This window comes from Bubalus bubalis, chromosome 1 (genome assembly GCF_019923935.1).
Source record: "Bubalus bubalis isolate 160015118507 breed Murrah chromosome 1, NDDB_SH_1, whole genome shotgun sequence".
In the NCBI taxonomy this organism is placed as follows: domain Eukaryota; kingdom Metazoa; phylum Chordata; class Mammalia; order Artiodactyla; family Bovidae; genus Bubalus; species Bubalus bubalis.
The window spans coordinates 98,777,600-98,796,765 of record NC_059157.1 but is presented as its reverse complement, the minus strand read 5'-3'; the positions used below and the strand labels follow the sequence as shown (position 1 = coordinate 98,796,765).

At 37.6% G+C, this 19,166-nt stretch overlaps 1 protein-coding gene across 12 annotated transcripts in view; it reads right to left on the bottom strand.

Annotated features, from left to right (window-relative positions):
• DZIP3 (DAZ interacting zinc finger protein 3) overlaps positions 1-19,166 on the bottom strand; it is a 125,736-nt gene that overhangs the window by 14,802 nt on the left and 91,768 nt on the right. For 8 of the 12 annotated variants that reach the window (XM_025283622.3, XM_044941595.2, XM_006075302.4 and 5 more), the window contains 8 exons: positions 17,155-17,320; positions 15,319-15,411; positions 15,068-15,195; positions 12,886-12,954; positions 10,215-10,311; positions 7,870-7,973; positions 5,412-5,499; positions 3,015-3,116 (listed from right to left, as the gene is read on the bottom strand). In XM_025283622.3, coding sequence (XP_025139407.2) covers positions 3,015-3,116; positions 5,412-5,499; positions 7,870-7,973; positions 10,215-10,311; positions 12,886-12,954; positions 15,068-15,195; positions 15,319-15,411; positions 17,155-17,320 — 847 coding nt within the window. The remainder of the gene's footprint in view (positions 1-3,014; positions 3,117-5,411; positions 5,500-7,869; positions 7,974-10,214; positions 10,312-12,885; positions 12,955-15,067; positions 15,196-15,318; positions 15,412-17,154; positions 17,321-19,166) is intronic. The other 4 variants (XM_044941583.2, XM_044941586.2, XM_044941588.2 and 1 more) reach the window with 4 other exon arrangements.

Here is a 19,166-nt window from a genome sequence, read left to right as displayed (position 1 = left end):
GGTGACCATTCTTTACAATACTAGAATTTCAGAGAGACAGACGTTAGTGATCAGATCATCCAGGACAATTTCTTGATTTGTCAATAGGAAAACCAAAGTCTGAGACAGCTGAGTTTCCCCAAACCAACACAGTTCTTCACAGTTAGGACCTGAACCCAGACCTCTAGTGTATTCCCATTGTACAATACCGCCTCAATTTATACTGAAAGAATGGTCACATTTCTAGCATCTGTGCTTTCAAACTGTTCCACTAATGCTCAGTGGTCACTAATGCCTGTACCTTAATACAACAGTCTTAAAGTGACTCTCTGATCAAGCACAGCAATGACTCTCGTTAGGAAGCACAAAAGATACACGTGCACCTCTTAAATGTTTGCAAAGGATGCTTATGAATTTTACTGAGCCTAAATGCCAGTGGGTTTTTGTCCAACGAAGATCATGGCATCTGGTCCCATCACTTCATGGCAAATAGATGGGGAAACAGTGTCAGACTTTATTTTTTGGGGCTCCAAAACCAATGCAGATGGTGATTGCAGCCATGAAATTAAAAGACGCTTACTCCTTGGAAGGAAAGTTATGACCAACCTAGACAGCATATTCAAAAGCAGAGACATTACTTTGCCAACAAAGTCAAGCCATCTAGTCAAGGCTATGGTTTTTCCTGTGGTCATGTATGGATGTGAGAGTTGGACTGTGAAGAAGGCTGAGCACCAAAGAATTGATGCTTTTGAGCTGTGGTGTTGGAGACTCTTGAGAGTTCCTTGGACTGCAAGGAGATCCAACCAGTCCATTCTGAAGGAGGTCAGCCCTGGGATTTCTTTGGAAGGAATGATGCTAAAGCTGAAACTCCAGTACTTTGGCCACCTCATGCGAAGAGTTGACTCATTGGAAAAGACTCTGATGCTGGGAGGGATTGGGGGCAGGAGGAGAAGGGGACGACAGAGGATGAGATGGCTGGATGGCATCACTGACTCGATGGACATGAGTCTGAGTGAACTCTGGGAGTTGGTGATGGACAGGGAGGCCTGGCGTGCTGCGATTCATGGGGTCACAAAGAGTCGGACATGACTGAGCGACTGAACTGAACTGAACTGAAATCTGGAAAGCCACATCAGACATAAGCAAGTCTCTGAAAGGATGAGGATGTAGAGGTCAAGGTTAGATAATGTTTGTCAGTTATAGTGTCACATATAGCTGTCACAGACAGCTGATTCCAGAAAACTCCAAAGAACAACTCTGTATCTAGCTTCCAAGTCTCTGAAGCCATTTTATATTTAGAGTCATGGGAGAGTTTACAACCTACAGGCAAAAGGCAACAGGGTTTCTAGAAATCCTACTACGTTACTTCCCATAGAACTAAAAGGAATCTGGGATTTGTCATCTATGCAACACATTCCTTATCAGAAGAATTGGCAAAGATGTTGTTCAAAGCCTAGAATAAAAATATCCATAATACAAAGCTCCTATAAAACTTGAACTAATCAAAAATATAAAAGGCAACCCTCTCATTCTAAACTAAAGCCCAAGCATATCATAGAATACTTTCTCAGCTCTAAATTCTGCTTTTGAAACAGTGTTGCTACTAAGTCGCTTCAGTCGTGTCCAACTCTGTGCGACTACATAGACAGCAGCCCACCAGGCTCCGCCGTCCCTGGGATTCTCCAGGCAAGAACACTGGAGTGGGTTGCCATTTCCCTCTCCAGTGCATGAAAGTGAAAAGTAAAAGTGAAGTCACTCAGTTGTGTCCGACTCTTAGTGACCCCATGGACTGCAGCCTACCAGGCTCCTCTGTCCATGGGATTTTCCAGGCAAGAGTACTGAAGTGGGGTGCCATTGCCTTCTTCAAAATTCTGCTTTTGAAACACAGTGTAACTCCACACAATTCACATATTAATAATTTTTAAATTCTTTGATATACTGAACTAGTATTTGTAGAAATAATATTTTCAAAGTTCTATTACAAGCAGAAATGCTAATGTCAAAAGTGATCTACCCCTAAATATATCACAGCTTTTTTCTTCTTATCCTCAGATCTGTTATCATAATAAAAGCTATCATCTAGTGGTTCTGTTCCAAAAGGTCTTTTGGAAAGCTGTATGAGTTTATTGGGCTAAGGTACTATGCTTCACTTTTTCCCCCACTATGTTTCCCAGAAGGCTAACATAAATAGTATGGCATAGAGATTAGTTTGTCTGATGAAGACCCATTTATCCCTAGCCACAATCAGGGAAGGGACCTAAATAAAAGCTGTCTTTGATGTTTAAAGGTAAGACTAGAAGATAAAAGTTAAGGAAACAAGGTCTGAAGTAGAAGTGGAGGAGTGAAGTCCAGCCTGATAGGGTATTATGCTGAGAGGTTTCAGTAGTCTAGTGGTAATGTGAGAGCATTTGGGAATTCTGAGCATTCATCAGTTTTCTGCCACCATGTAAATGTGATTGACAGGATGAATGAGCATACATTACCTCTTTAGATATCAAATGCATTACTAAAATCCAGTGATACAACCTATCTCTTGGCCTCAGCTGAGCCAACAAACTAGTCATGCCATCTGTAGATGATACAACAGGAATGGACATAATTACAAATGATACGCACAACATATGCCCTATCCACTTTGAAGACACATGAACGTACTGCTTATTCAGTGTTTTACAGTTCTCACCATTTTATCAAGATGAGGATGGTGACTGTTCAAAATCATATGCAACTGATTCCTGAACAACACAGGTCTGAGTTGTGTGGGTCCACTTACATGCCTATTTTTTTCAACAAATATAGTCCCTGTATTTTCATTTTATAGATCTTTAAATGCAGAGAGTTTGCATTTGATACATGGAATAAAAAAACTAGGGTTTGATTCTTGATTCTATCCAAACTGTTTCAGCTTTCTACTCTTGGGTAGTTATTTATCAAATTCATTGTTTTCGAGTAGAGCAGTACTCAGATTCCTGACTGCATGGGGGGCTGGCACCCCCCAACCCTTGTGTTGTTCAAGAGTCAACTGTATTTCTTACCAGTATCTCAGGACTGGGAGGTGGTGGAGGAAGCTGGATTGGAGGCAATGTACTCAAGGCAAACCCTTGCTTCACCTTGCTAATTTGTTCATTGTATTGTGTCTAATATAAGAAGAGAAACAATATTTTACAGCAAAATCAACTTCAAAGGAAGAGCATATGGAAATATTTGATGTAGTTTTGAATAGTACAACACAGGTTAGTGATTCTCAATCTAGTATGCCAAAAATAATATAAAAATAATTTTTGATATAAAACAACTCTATACACCACTCTCCATAAATGTAAATATTAATAGTTGTGTCTTTAATAGTGTCTATTGAGTGACAAGGTATAATGACACATAATTCACAGATCTCTGTGATAATTCCTCAGTGTTTCCATAATTTTTAGCCCCCAAATGGTAACCACTGATTAAAGTAAACAATGTCTAAAGATAAAGAAGATGTAAATAATATACTAGCTGATCAATATGGGAAAGAAGTATTTGTAACAGCTTGCTGCTGCTACTGCTGCTAAGGCGCTTCAGTTGTGTCCGACTGTGCCACCCCGTAGACGGCAGCCCACCAGGAGCTTCACTACTTGTAAATGTTCATTTTGGAAATGGAGGGAAAGGTTTAGAAAAAACTGATTAAATGTCCACATTTTTTTATCTTAAAAGTTATACCTTTAGCTTTCTCCAGTTCCCCATATAGCTTTGTTTTTTTCCTCTTGGATTTTGCCAAAAGTAAGACTCCCAACCTTGAAGTTTAAAAACATACTTTCTAGATTATTGGCATTTTGGTCCCCATTTTGCTTTCCATATTACTTTGTAAACAACCCACAAGAGTGGAAATAAAAAATTTTAAAACATTTAGAAACTTTCATATACAGGACATGTTCTTAGAAGAAAACAATGATAGAGAACAAAGGGCAGATCTTTTGAGGCCAGAACTTTTAATAAACCCAATTAAAATGCTAAGCATCACTAAAAGCTGAGGATGAAAGAATCCAGGAAAGAAACAAGGAAGACCAACAAGGACAAAGCTAGACAAGTAGATAGTGCTTTGAAGCAGCTCTTTATAACTGAATGTCATTGTTTTCCTGGCAGTATTATGGAATCACAAAACATTCAACATTATATATCAACTGTAATATATAAATATGAAATTATTCTAAAAACAAATGAATAAACTAATAAATATTCAGTGGTTTACCTCTTCACAGATTACCTTTAGCACAGTCATAATTCTATTACATGAATAATTAAGAATTTATTACTTTGCATTAGGGAGTAATCATACATAAAAAGTTTAACATTGAAAACTAATATAGGTATTCTTGACCTTCCTTTTAATTCTATAAACATATAATTACTCAGATAAAGTTAAAACATTCAGTTATGATTGGAGCACAGTTAGCTTTGGAATTCTACGAAAATTAAGTGTGAGGCACAATTTTTGAATGTACCATTTACTAAACCAAGAACCTGAAAGAAGACGCATGAGAGTTAGGATGCTATCTACAATCAACTACATGGAAGTAATCAAACCTCAAAAAGGCATACTTTAATAATTGCAATGAAAAACATGTTTTCCTTAAATTTCTGTTGTTGTTCAGTCACGTCCAACTCTTTGTGAACCCACGGTCTGCAGCATGCCAGGCTCCACTGTCCTTCATTATCTCCCAGAGTTTGCTGAAACTCATGTCCATTGAGTCAATGATGACATCCAACTATCTCCTCCTCTGTTGCCCCCTTCACTTCCTGCCCTCAATCTTTCCCAGCATCAGGTCTTTTCCAATGAGTTGGCTCTTTGAAACAGGTGGCCAAAATATTGGAGCTTCAGCTTTGGCATGAGTCCTTCCAATAAATATTCAAGGTTGATTTCCTTTAGAATTGACTGATTTGCTCTCCTTGCTGTCCAAGTGACTCTCAAGAGTCTTTTCCAGCACCACAGTTCAAAAGTATCAATTCCTCAGTGCCTGGCCTTCTTTATAGCCCAGCTCTCACATCTGTACAAGGCTACTGGAAAAATCATAACTTTGACTATATGGACCTTCGTTGGCAAAGTGATATCTCTGTTTTTTAACACACTGTCTAGGGCTTCCCTCATAGCTCAGTCAGTAAAGAATCTGCCTATAATGCAGGAGACCCAGGTTCGATTCCTGGGTCTGGAAGATTCCCTGGAAAAGGAAATGGCAATCAACTCCAGTATTCTTGCCTGGAGAATCCCATGGATAGAGGAGCTTGGCAAGCTACTGTCCATGAGGTCACAAGAGTCAGACATGACTTACTGACTAAACCACCACCAGGTTTGTCATAGCTTTTCTTCCAATTGTTTTTAATATTAGATTTTTTTTTAAGTGTATACCATCTACACCGTTGAGTCAATTGACTCTAAATACTTCATGACTTACCCTGAGGAATGCAATCTTGTTTCTAACATCTGTCACAATGGCATTCCAACTGTCTACTGCAGCCTTTAATTGAAGTGATTTTAGGTTGCTGGTACAAAAATGGAAAACACAAAAGAAAGTTCTTTGTATATGCCACTTAGATTTCCAAAAGTTTCTATTATGTTCCCTAGTATTTATGTAAATAAAACAAAACAACAAAATTACCTCTATCACCAGTTGCCTCAAATGGGAAGAAAGTTGTATGGAAGGACTTGTTATTAAAAGTTTAAAAAAAAGACTAGGAAACAAAGACAAGATGTCTTTTTTAAACAGTGGATATAACCTCTGCTTCCAGAACACTAAGTTTTTTCTATCTTGGCAATATTTTTTAGGACATACTATGAAACCTTTGTACATGAATCCCTCCACTGAAGAAGGCAGGCAAAGAAGACCAAGTAGGGAAATTGCCCTAGCCATCTAGTTTGGTTTCCCAGGTGGGTAAAGAACCCGCCTGCCAATGCAAAAGATATAAGAGACGCAGGTTCAATCCCTGGGTCGGGAAGATCCCCTGGAGGAGGGGATGGCAACCCACACCAGCATTCTTGCCTGGAGAATCCCATGGACAGAGGAGCCTGGCAGGCTACAGGGCAGAGTCATGGGACATGACTGAAGTAACTTGGCACTCACACGTGCATCAGTGCACGAGCAATCTCAAAGATGCTGACTCATCTTGGAAGCAGGTTTTGGACCATTTTCACATTAACCTTGATATCACAGGGCCATGGTTGGCCTATAAGGCTCTTTTGTAAATTAGAAAAAGGTATTTCCTACAAAAAGGCAAATCACAAAGAAGTACCTCCTTTGCAAGGATGAATTATAGATTTCTGTCTCTATAAAATGTATAAATTGCACAGACACAGCAGCTCTGCCAAGCAGCCCACCAAATGATTTAAGTAAAACAGTTTAAAGGTGTTTAGGGTCTGGTATCTCTAGAAGAGAGATTTCATGTGGCCTTTCAGAAGGTTCTATCTGTTGTAACATCCCCACCCCAGAATCACCCAGCACAATAACTTTAAAAGAGCCTAACCAGTTATCATTGAGATCATCTCATACAAAGAAGCTTGCTGCTAAGCTGCTAAGTCACTTCAGTCGTGTCCGACTCTGTGCTGCCCCAGAGGTGGCAGCCCATCAGGCTCCCCTGTCCCTGGGATTCTCCAGGCAAGAACACTGGAGTGGGTTGCCATTTCCTTCTCCAATACATGAAAGTGAAAAGTGAAAGTGAAGTCGCTCAGTCGTGTCCGACTCTTAGCGACCCCATGGACTGTAGCCCACCAGGCTCCTCCGTCCATGGGATTTTCCAGGCAAGAGTACTGGAGTGGGGTGCCACTGCCTTCTCCGACAAAGAAGCTTGATAATATTCTAATTTATAGAGCATTATTTCCCCCTTGAGGAAGCAAAGACAGACGGATCACTTATAACAGTGCTTCCCTGACCTGAATGTACATCAGTATATCCTGCTGCTGCTGCTGCTAAGTCGCTTCAGTCGTGTCTGACTCTGTGCGACCCCACAGATGGCAGCCCATCAGGCTCCCCCATCCCTAGGACTCTCCAGGCAAGAACACTGGAGTGGGTTGCCATTTCCTTCTCCAATGCATGAAAGGGAAAAGTGAAAGTGAAGAAAGTGAAGTAGCTCAGTCGCGTCCGACTCCTAGTGACCCCATGGACTGCAGCCCACCAGGCTCCTCCTCCCATGGGATTTTCCATGCAAGAGTACTGGAGTGGGTTCCCATTACCTTCTCCACAGTATATCCTAGGAATCTTGTTAAACATCAGAGATTCTGATGCTTCAGAACTGAAGAATAATGACGATTATATTGAAATAATAATCGTTAAAAATAGTGATGCATTGGTCCCAGAGATTTTTAACTCAATTAATTCCTTAAGTTTAAAGGTGTACCTGGTAAAATTACAAATTGAAAAAGAATCCTACGCAACCTGCCAAAAATTTGAAAACCATTCATTTGTAGCACAGTAGTAAACTGCCTTTAACACAGTTTTAGGTATTAATGATGATTTTCCCTCAGTGTATTTTTCCAAAGGCATTTCAAATCAAGCATTAAGAGAAAAGAATTAGAAAAAGTTTTCCAGTTGGAATCCACCTTGTTTTGTAAATATCTGGTCTTTATGCATGTCTCTGACTGAGACTTTTTATCTGCTTCATTGCTAGAGGAAGGGAAAAATCTGCTAGCAGCTATTACTGCACTTAATAGACTTCTCCGTGCTACAGCAGGAGCAACAAAGTAAAAGCTCAAAGTGATTAAATGACATCTGAGGGTTTAAAAAAAAAAAAAAAAAAGGCTTCTTCATTCCAAAGATTCTGATGTCATATATGTAAAACACAACACAGATTATGTTCAACCTTGGAGCCACCTGTGAGATCTCAGAGCTCAAGACACATTAAGGAAGAGGGAGAGGTTACCTTGCTGCCATATGAGTCGCCCTGGCAAGCTGACTGAGGCATTCCTTTTCAGTCTGCTCTAGATGAAGCAAACCAAAATCTCTACGACACTGTAAGAAATATACCTACAGATTTTTGAGAGAAAGAGAAAGAAGTGAAAGGTGTCCTTATACAAGAACACATTTTTCTTCAAATATTTCAAGTAAATTTAAAGCTATTTTAAAAGATCTCTTCTAATAGCACCTGAGCTTCTTTCCTGACAATAACACATTAAAGCTCTTTGATCAATCCTGAAGTTCTACTATTTTTATTCAAAAGTTACTTGGTTGGTAAACATTTCAGAACATTAGTTTTCAAACTTGCATATGCAATGGAATCATCTCAGAAACTTTAAACAATGGTGCTTTGGTTCCAGAGATTCTAATGTAATTGATTCTAGGTGCAGCCTGGTAAATGGGGTTTTTAAAAGCTCTCATATTATGCAGCAAAGTTTCAGTTCAGTTCAGTTCAGTCGCTCAGTCGTGTCTGACTCTTTGTGACCCCATGAACCACAGCACGCCAGGCCTCCCTGTCCATCACCAACTCCCGGAGTTCACTCAAACTCATGTCCATGGAGTCGGTGATGCCATCCAGCCATCTCATCCTCTGTCGTCCCCTTCTCCCCCTGCCCCCAATCCCTCCCAACATCAGAGTCTTTTCCAATGAGTCAACTCTTCGCATGAGGGGGCGAAGTATAGGAGTTTCAGCTTTAGCATCAGTCCTTCCAAAGAAGACCCAGGACTGATCTCCTTTAGGATGGACTGGTTGAATCTCCTTGCAGTCCAAGGGACTCTCAAGAGTCTTCTCCAACACCACAGTTCAAAAGCATCAATTCTTTGGCACTCAGCTTTCTTCACAGTCCAACTCTCACATCCATATGTGACTACTGGAAAAACCATAGCCTTGACTAGACAGACCTTTGTTGGCAAAGTAATGTCTCTGCTTTTTAATATGCTATCTAGGTTGGTCATAACTTTCCTTCCAAGGAGTAAGCATCTTTTAATTTCATGGCTGCAGTCACCATCTGCAATAACTTTGGAGCCTAAAAAAATAAACTACGCCACTGTTTCCACTGTTTCCCCATCTATTTGCCATGAAGTGATGGGACCAGATGCCATGATCTTAGTTTTCTGAATGTTGAGCTTTAAGCCAACATTTTCACTTTCCTCTTTCACTTTCATCAAGAGGCTTTTTAGTTCCTCTTCACTTTCTGCCATAAGGGTGGTATCATCTGCAAAGTTTAAGCACACTCAAAAGAAGTCCTGCTATTTGACTTTTGTTTTAATTGATGAAGGAGTAAGAAAACAATGAGACCATATAGGACTATGCCACCCAAATGTGGCTTGGAGGTCATCTAGTCTGATGTCTCTCCATGTATTATTGATGCATGGTCATTTGGCCTTTGTTTTTTTCTATGGATCACTCAATATTCACTGAAGGTAGCTTACTATACTCTTGGACAACATTAAGTGTTTCTAAAATTAATAATTGAAGTAGAAACTTTCCAATTAAAAGCAGTGAAAAAGTCTACAAACTTGAGTTCTCAAGGTAATCTGAGGTCATTTTCTTTCCCCAGTTAAATTTAATACTCCAATACATCACTCTCCAGGGATTTTTGGTGCAGAAATCAACCCTTGATTGTTGAGCTCTGGATTTCAGAGTACTCTGTTAAAAACAGACCTTACTCATGACAAAGGTGAGAAGGTTTATGATGATTTTAATGTCAATGAGCTCTCCAAAAATTTGAATTTTATTTTACATCAAGATTGGTTATCTACAAATAAAAATTATACACATATATAAAATCATATTTCTTTTGAGAAATCCTAGCTGTGGTGTTCAAAAATAACTTAGGTTAGAGACTGGATGACTTTCTAGGGGAAGAGGTAAGTTAGTTTTTGACTGGAATGTATGGTGTGTGTGTGGTTTTGAAATATCTATACAGTTAAACAGAAAAGAAAGGATTTATTATAGCAGCAGTGAAATATTATTCTTAGACATTTGGCTTAGTCACCTGGTTTAATGAGAATTTTCCAAAATCAGTACGATATATATACTGAAGCAAACCAATTTCTTGGAGTCATTTGGGGGAAAACAACATAAGATCATCAACCTTCAAGTAAACATACAAAACGCCAATGAGTCAAAAGAAAAGCACAAGAGTTTGAACTGTGTTTTTCTGGCTGGTCCTAAGATGTCTTAATTCTGTTTATTCAAAAAACAATCTTTTCAAAATTATTTAGTATTTTAGTATTTACTAGTATTTACTAGTACACAAGTAAAACTTCCCTCCCCAACTCCATCTCTCTCTCTCTTTTTTTTTTTACCTCAGCTGATAAAGCCCTGCTAGTTTCTGCATTCAGTTTGTTTAAGTATGTTTTAATCGTGCTTTCCAGATTATGCTTCTCCATTTCCCACTGAGATCTGAAATATATGATAATTAAAGAGTCAGTAACATTGCAGCAAGGTCAGACTCTTCCACTTTATTAAGGAGGCACACAGATACAAGCTATTCAATGAATAGGAAATGATTTCCTGAAAACTATACGGCACATAGAAGCAAGAAGAGACACTGCTTAACCCTTAGTGTTATCCTTTACTATCATGAGTGTGGAAGGTTTAAAGCTGTCAGTACAGAGGTTATGATTTAAAACTTGGCTCTGAAATCAAGCTGTCTGAAGATGAATCTGACCTTCATAACTTATTAAATGTGAAATCATGAACAAGTTACTTCTCTATACCTCAGTTTCCTCACATAGAAAAATGGAGAAAACTATATTACTTACCTCAAAGAGTTGTTGTGAAACATTCATTCGGATAATGTATTTCAAGTACTTGCATCTGGCACATATTTAGTACTAAGTAATAAGCTATATTATTAACAAATTTTACATCAAATAAAGTTTCTACAAGCCTTTTTATGTTATAACGATAGCAACCACCCCTGTAATAAAGCTACATCACTGTATTAAAATATTTTACTGGTTATCTCAGTGCTCATATTCAGTACCTCAGAATGAAAACAATTCCTGTAGGTTGAGAAAGAGAGGAGGAGATGCTGATAAGGATATTATTTATGAAGGACATTATGGAAAATGGCTACCTATGAGGTTTCTCTTTTTCCTAACCCATTTCAACTTCCTACACTTGAGCCCCAGAACACTAGACCATACATACCAAATTATATTCCCAATGAAAGCATTTAATTGGACATATAGCATTGTAATAGGAACTTTTTCATAAGGCTTTCCTCAATGCTTTATTATTAGAAACATCTGGATGCTTGAATACCTGACAATACCTGACAAACATTTATGAGAAGCTTGATAAAACAATATGTTGTTAATATCCATTAAGGCCAGAGTATTTTGAGGGGAAAAATTATAAAATATGGAAAGAGTCAACAAAAAGGAATTATAATGCCATTGAATGTTGTGAAAATTTTGCCTATGAGAGAAAAAAATAAATTGGATTTCATCAAGGAAGTAAAAACACAATCCACAGAATGGAAGAAAATATTTATAAATCATGTATCTAGTATCGTGCATCAAACCTGGACTGGCGACTCGTTTCATACATGATGCATGGGGCTGGTGCACTGGGATGACCCAGAGGGAGGGTATGGGAGGGAGGAGGGAGGAGGGTTCAGGATGGGGAACACAGGTATACCTGTGGCGGATTCATTTCGATATTTGGCAAAACTAATACAGTATTGTAAAGTTTAAAAATAAAATAAAATTAAAAAAAAAAATCATGTATCTGACAAGAAACTTGTGTCCAGAATATACAAAGAACTCTTAATAGTTATAAGAGAAAAAAGTGAAAGTAAAAGTGAAAGTCAGTCACACAGTCAAGCCCGACTGCGATCCCATGGACTGTAGCCTGCCTGGCTCCTCTGTCCACGGAATTCTCCAGGAAAGAGTACTAGAGTGGGTTGCCAGTTTCTTCTCCAGGGGATCTTCCTGACTCAGGGATCGAACCCGGATCTCCTGCATTGCAGACAGATTCTTTACCAACTTAGCCACTAGGAAAGCCCAGTGAAAGAGAAACAATCTAATATTAAAAATATTCAAAGGAAGTAAATGGATATTTCTCCAAGTAGATACACAGACAGTAAGCACATGAAAAGATAATTATTAGGAAAATGCAAATAAAAACCACAAAGATACATACCACTTCACAAATACTATGATGGGTGAAACAAAAACAGGTAACATAAGTATTGGTGAGAATGTAGAGAATCAAAATACTCAAATACTCATACATTGCTGGTGGGATTGTAAAATGGTACAGTCACTTAGAAGACAGTCTGGCAGTTCCTCCAAAAGTTAAACACAGAGCTTACTGCATGTCTTACCAAGTCTACTCTTAGGTATATACCCAAGAGAAATAAAAGCATATGTCCACACAAAAAAATTTGTATACAAATATTCATAAGAGCATTACTGATAATAGTCAAAAACTGGAAACAAATGAAATGTCCATATAACGGAATATTATTTGTCCATAAGAAAGAAATGAGTACTGATACCTGCTGCAATATGGATGAACCTTGAAAACATCATGGTAAGTGAAAGAAGTTAATCAGAAAAGGCATGTATTATATGACTCCATTTATATGAAATGTCCAGACCAAAAAAAAAAAAAAAAAAAGAGTAGTGGTTTCCAGAAGTTGGGGGAATAGAGAATCAGTGATTTCTAATGGATCCAGGGTTTCTTTTTAGGGTGATAAAAATGTCCTGGAATTGGAGTGGTGACAGTTGTAATCCTCTGTGAATACACTAAAAGCCAAGTAATTGTATACTTTACCAGGGTGAATCTTATTCTATATGAATTAGATCTCAAAACAACAATTATAAAAAAATGTATGAATCAGAACAAAACTTAGCCAGTTTCATAAAGCAGTCACAGATAGCAGTAGTGATTGTAATAAAGGGAAGAGAACTCATAAGCCCTAGTCTCTGACAGTAGTCTATTGTAGGACCAGCTGTTTGTTACCTTTTCATAGAAAGTTGCTCTTTAAGGTTCTTGATTTCATTATCTTTAGCATGGCTCTGACGCTGTAATCTAAGAAGAAAGAACGCCATAAAATGTTAGAAATTATTTGTTATTAATAGAACAATTCTATTTGTAGCTGAGGAGGAACCAAGTATGTCCATCTTTTGTCAGAGTGCAGCACCTGTGTCCGGGGGGAGTGGTGTGGAGCTACTGGTGTTTGGCTGGAGTAAATGTGTAGTGCCAAAAAGGTTTCATGTTATTCTATCTTCTTTTCCCTCATCATTTGGTTAAAGGGAACAGACTTTTCTTGGTGCTTTAGTGCTCCCCTCCCCTGTGCTCACTAGCAATTCTACGTTGGAGGCTTCTGCAGTGCCCTGTCTAGTGTACATGGAAGGCAATAAGAAAAATCACTGTCACATCATTCTTCAAGTTCCAAGGTTTCTAGACAGTCACCTTTCTTCTTCTACCTTTCAGAGTCTTCCTATGTTCGCTGTGTTCTATCCAGGGTGTTTTACTTTTAAGGAGGACTTGCAACTCAAGAAGCTACTACCTGTTGGTGAAGTGGTGGTCCCTCTATTGTATGTAATTTTAATCCTCTCATATTAATCTATATTTTCACAAGCTCACAGTTAATATCTGATACATCTTGGCATCTTTTACATGTCCTTGCATAACTGTTTGCACACCGTGGGAACTTGATAAATGTTTGATGTCCTCACACAATGAACACACAAGCTAGAATTTTTCATGAGAACACTTGATTAGAGAAATTGATGGACTCAGCTTTTTATAACTGGTTGCTTACACTGGGTAAGGTATCAGAATTGAAGAGGAACATCTTAGATAGTGAAGGAGAAAGGCAGCTGCATGGGTGGCATTGCTTTTCTGATCTCCGATGCTATGTAACATACTCATGGATTGGTCATTATCTTCCAGGCTAAAAGACTAAGTTTTGAATCCTGAAGTGTGGTTTCTTAAGTGATGTCAGCCAGTTTAGTTTGCCCCAGCTATTTTAGGTCCACAAACCTGAAAGTGTTTGCAAGTGATATCATGTTGCCAGAGGTATGGCATCCTGTTCTTCCTTAAAACCCCTTCAGGTTGAATGATATGTTATGTGGGAGAAAATTTAAGACCAAAATCTCTGTCAAGCATTTTTCCAATTTTCCAATTGGCATCATGGGTTCCTTACACTGAGGTACTCCCTAGAACCTATTTTCATTATTAGCAGCCTAGGAACTGCTGCTGCTGCTGCTGCTAAGTCACTTCAGTCGTGTCCGACTCTGTGCGACCACAGAGACGGCAGCCCACCAGGCTCCCCCGTCCCTGGGATTCTCCAGGCAAGAACACTGGAGTGGGTTGCCATTTCATTCTCCAAAGCATGAAAGTGAAAAGTGAAAGGGAAGTTGCTCAGTCATGTCCGACTCTTTGCAAGCCCGTGGACTGCAGCCTACCAGGCTCCTCCGCCCATGGGATTTTCCAGGCAGGAATACTGGAGTGGGTTGCCACTGCCTTTTCCGCTAGGAACTGCAGTGGATTTCAAATCAGACATCTTGAATGACTGGTATTTTGTGGTATCACTGTTTATCAACATAATATGTTACAAATTATACTACTATTTCATCCAATAGTGGTTTGAGCCAGTGGCTAGATTAAAAAGAATGGAGCAGGATACTAATTTTCCATATTAAATCAGAATTTTTAGTCTTAGGCATTTAATACTTAAGGTTGTAAGAGATATGAGATTGATAGGGGAGAAAAGATTCTCCAGGAATTTGATTTGTTTTCAATATCTTGTGCTTAAAACACAAATACTCTCAGAAACCAACATTAAAAAGTATAAAAGTGAGTCAGTGATGTCTTTGAGGAATGTAATTCTCATATGCTATAAACCAGCCAATCATTAGTCACATTTTTAGAGCCATGACCTGAAAGTTAATTATCATTCTCATGTAATTCTATTATCTTCACACTTATTCAGCCAATATATGAAAAGCTTGATATACAGAGTGAGCAGTTGCTTATTTCTCAATCCAGCTGGCAAGGCAAAAATACAGTGGGTTTTTTAGCAAGTGCAGTCCTTGTGGTTGGCAGTTCCTAATGTGCAGTCACAATGCCACCTAGTGGCTACATGGGGATTATCTTTTAACACAGGATTTTCTTCTATCAACAGATTTGCACTTACTTGGACATCTTACTGATTCCAAAAGCCACTTGTTGGTTGAGAGATGCGATGATTTTATCTTTCTTTTTAATCTGCATTTGGTTTTCTTGCCACCACAAAGTCACTGTTTTCAACTGTCTTTTGAAATCCTGATTAATGAAAAATATTATTTCAACTAATTTTGTTCAAGTCTTCAGAAATTTAAAGAAAAAAATTGGACTCTTCAAAAACTATCTCTAACTTGCCTCAGATTTAAGGGCAAAAGTACTTACTTCACACTGATAGTGCAATTTACAAAGCTGCCGGTGTCGAGCGAGCTTTTCCTTCTCAATTTCTCCGTATTCTGTAGTTTTCTTGGTTGAGCCCTATTGAGCAAATGGAATATGAATGCTTTATTTTTCTCTTTAAAAAAGCACTTAGGGGGCTTCCCTCGTGGCTCAGTGGTAAAGAATCCACCTACTAATGTAAGTGCCACGGGTTCAGTCCCTCTCTGGGAAGATCCTATATTCTGTGGAGCAACTAAGCGTGTGCTCCACAACCAGAGAAGTCACCGCAATGAGATGCATGCATACCGCAACTAGAGAGTAGCCCCCACTTGCCACAGCTACAGAAAAACCCACACAGCAACAAAGACCCAGCACAGACAGAAATACATAAGTAACTTTTTAAAAAGCACTTAATATGACAGTTATTTAAAGGAAAAGCACTACTTTTTAGTTATTTGGTGGGTATTTAAGTTGCTAACTCATGCATTATAGCTTTCAGTGCAAACATCATTCTCTGATTAGTTTAAATAAATCTACCTCTCTCCAATTACAGCATTCACTGAACAGTACCAGAGTTACTTGTCTGCTGCTGCTACTACTGGGTAATATTAACTGCAAGCTCACCATTTTTAAAGTTTTTTTCGTAATGCTTTTGTTGTCACAAGATCATATGAAGAAGGTACTCGATATTCCTGTTTTAGAGATGATAAAACTAGGTAACTTGCCCAAGGTCACACAGTAAGTGAAAGAGCCAGAATTCTAACTCAGGCAATCGTGATTGCTCAAGTCCCTAACTATTGCCTTAGGAATTATCACCTTAGGTTAATGTTCAATTTCTCCACTGGATTATAAACACTATCATCACAGGGACCATATCTTGGCATACCTCTTGACACCAAAGTAGGTGCTAAGTGATTTTTGAATAAATGAATGAATAAACATTTTTCAAAATGTGTGTGACATTTTGATTCTGAGTTCTCATAGCTGTTGAATGAAAACTAAAGACCCCACATTTAAACCTTAGTGTGACATCCAAAGCCTAGAAAATGTCATTTCAGTTAAACTTTATGTATTTTAATTGGAAAGGAGACAGAAAGATATGACAATCATACTAATGTACTATCAGTCAGAGAATCATTTGCACTAACTGTTTCCTTAGACAATCAATATTATCGATACTATATACTATATATTATTATACTTAAACCCTGGAACAGGTTATCATAAAATTATCTCAGTATAAAATTCTCATGGGTAAGTAAATCCTGTGGTTTTTCACACACACACAAAAAAGCTTTCATAGTTTTGTCTCATTAAGTGCTCTGTTAAGCACATAGATCATGCTCACGTGCACCTTCATATATGTATGTCATCCCCAGCACTGACTACTAACAGGAAAGGAACCCAAAAAAGTGTTGTTATTAATATTTTTGTAGATATTTCTTTGTAACAGCCAAGTTTAATTATCTAACAAGTGAAAGTAGCTTTGTTTTATAAAGCTATTTTCCTAATGAAATTTAATCCAATGGGATTATGCTAGGGTATTTTTTCTTCCTTGTGTTATTTGAAAACTCTTTATAAGGTATGCATCTGTAATCAACTCTGCCCAATACTTAAAACCAGGAAATGGTTTGAGGACTGAAGTGAAGAGTTTCTAGTTCCTAGAGTTCTTTTTTATGTCAGCCATCCCTCTGTCCATCCTTTCCTACTTTTTCTTTTTCCTCACAAACACAACGTAAATCACTAGGTTAATATGATGTTCAAAGAGTCATGGGGAGAAAATGGTTAACAATTATTCTGGAAGAAGGAAGGCAGGACTGTACCCTCTCCAATCAGGCTTACCTGCTGTATCATGTCCAGAATATGCAATTCATCCAGACTATAGAACTTGTTTTCAGTCGTAGAATCTTCTTGAATATTGCTTGCATCATCTTTCATAAATCTACTGATTGCATACAGATTTGCTTGTTCTTTCTTCAACTGCTCTTCCTTTCCTATAATATTTGGGCTATAGTGGTGACATAACCAATGTGACCTTTTATAACTGTATAGTGTTTTTCATCTAAGCCATTATTTCCCAAATTAATATTGTACTGGTCTTATGAGATGCTTAGATCAGAAAGGTTCAAAGTTTGGACAGTGCCGATACCGTGTATTTCTTTTGGAGACTCACAATCAATTTTAGCATATTTGAGATAGCACTCAATTGAGGTACCTATTCTGTTCATAGTAGTGCTTCTAAGAATTATGAGACCATGGAGTTCATTTTTCAAGTTATAATTATGTTAATTATATATCAGTTACTTTGAGAAACAATACTTTGGGAAATATTGACAAGCATTTCCACATCTGCCATATTATTTAATCATTAAAGCATTCCTGACAGGCAGGTTGGTTTGATCAACTTCAGTGCTTAGGTCTCATGTACATTTAAATAGTAACATACATAAAGCAGATTTAAGATGGAGGTTTGTTTTGTAACAGGGTTTTTTTTTTTTTTTTAATTTTATTTTATTTTTAAACTTTACATAATTGTATTAGTTTTGCCAAATATCAAAATAAATCCGTTTATAACAAGATTTTATTTAAAAAAAAACAAGCCGTAGTGATAATGAATTTCAGTAACTAGAAACCACTGAGAAAAAAAAGGAAATAGTATAAGTACAATGGCAATTAACTCATTTTTATACCTATGTCTAAAATTTAAATGCATGCTAGTATCATTTCAGTTGGCCTACTATTTAGTAGCTATGAATTTCCTTCCTAATCTCACTGAATAATAACAAGAAATAGTACTTTTACATATAGCATGATATAAATTACTTGACTTTATTAGCGAATACAAAGAAAATAGATGCATTAGTATTTATTTTAGGTCAATGAGATCTAGAAAAAAGGACATATTATGCTTGTAGAATAACTTGTAAAACACTATAGAACAGTCATTACATATCACTGAAGTATTCTAGACTAACTCAAACATTTTGGAAAGTTCAATGAAATAAATTACTTGTTTAGACCACAGTTCCAAAACTCAGTTTTCCATATTACTTCAACAGTTTTTTAAAATTTATATTCTTCCTGAAACCACAACAGATGCAAAAATATGAATTTATACTTTTGAAAAGCTAGAAAAGGTTACTTCTAAACTTTTAAAGTATGATAATAGCATTGTGATAATATAGGAAAATATTCTTCTATTAAAGAGATGCAAACTGAAGCATGTATAGATAAAATTATACAGTTTTGAGACTGAAAACACTCAAAAAATAAATGTGACGGGAAGAATGAAGCAAATGTGGGAAAACAATGAAAACTGTAAAATCAGGATGATAGGTATACCTACAAACATAGATATACTGTTATTATTCTCTTCACTTTTGTGTATTTTGAAATTTTTCATTTAAAACAAAGTTCCCTGGGTGATTTGATGATCATCCAGGTTTGGGTCTATGGTGTAAGTGAAAATAAACAAAATGACTGATTATACTGTTTCATCCTTTAATAATTTACATTTATGGTATCTAGACGTAAACTTACTTTTTCACTGGTCATAGCAAACACTCTTTTCCAACAACCCAAGAGACAACTCCACACATGGACATCACCAGATGGTCAATAATGAAATCAAACTAATTGTGTTTTTTGCAGCAAAGATGAAGAAGCTCTATACAGTCAGTAAAAACAAGACCTGGAGCTGGCTGTGGCTCAGATCATGAGCTCCTTATTGCCAAATTCAGTCTTAAATTGAAGAAAGTAGGGAAAACCATGAGGCCATTCAGGTATGACCTAAATCATCCATTATGATTATACAGTGGAGGTGAAGGAAAGATTCAAGGGGTTAGATCTGGTAG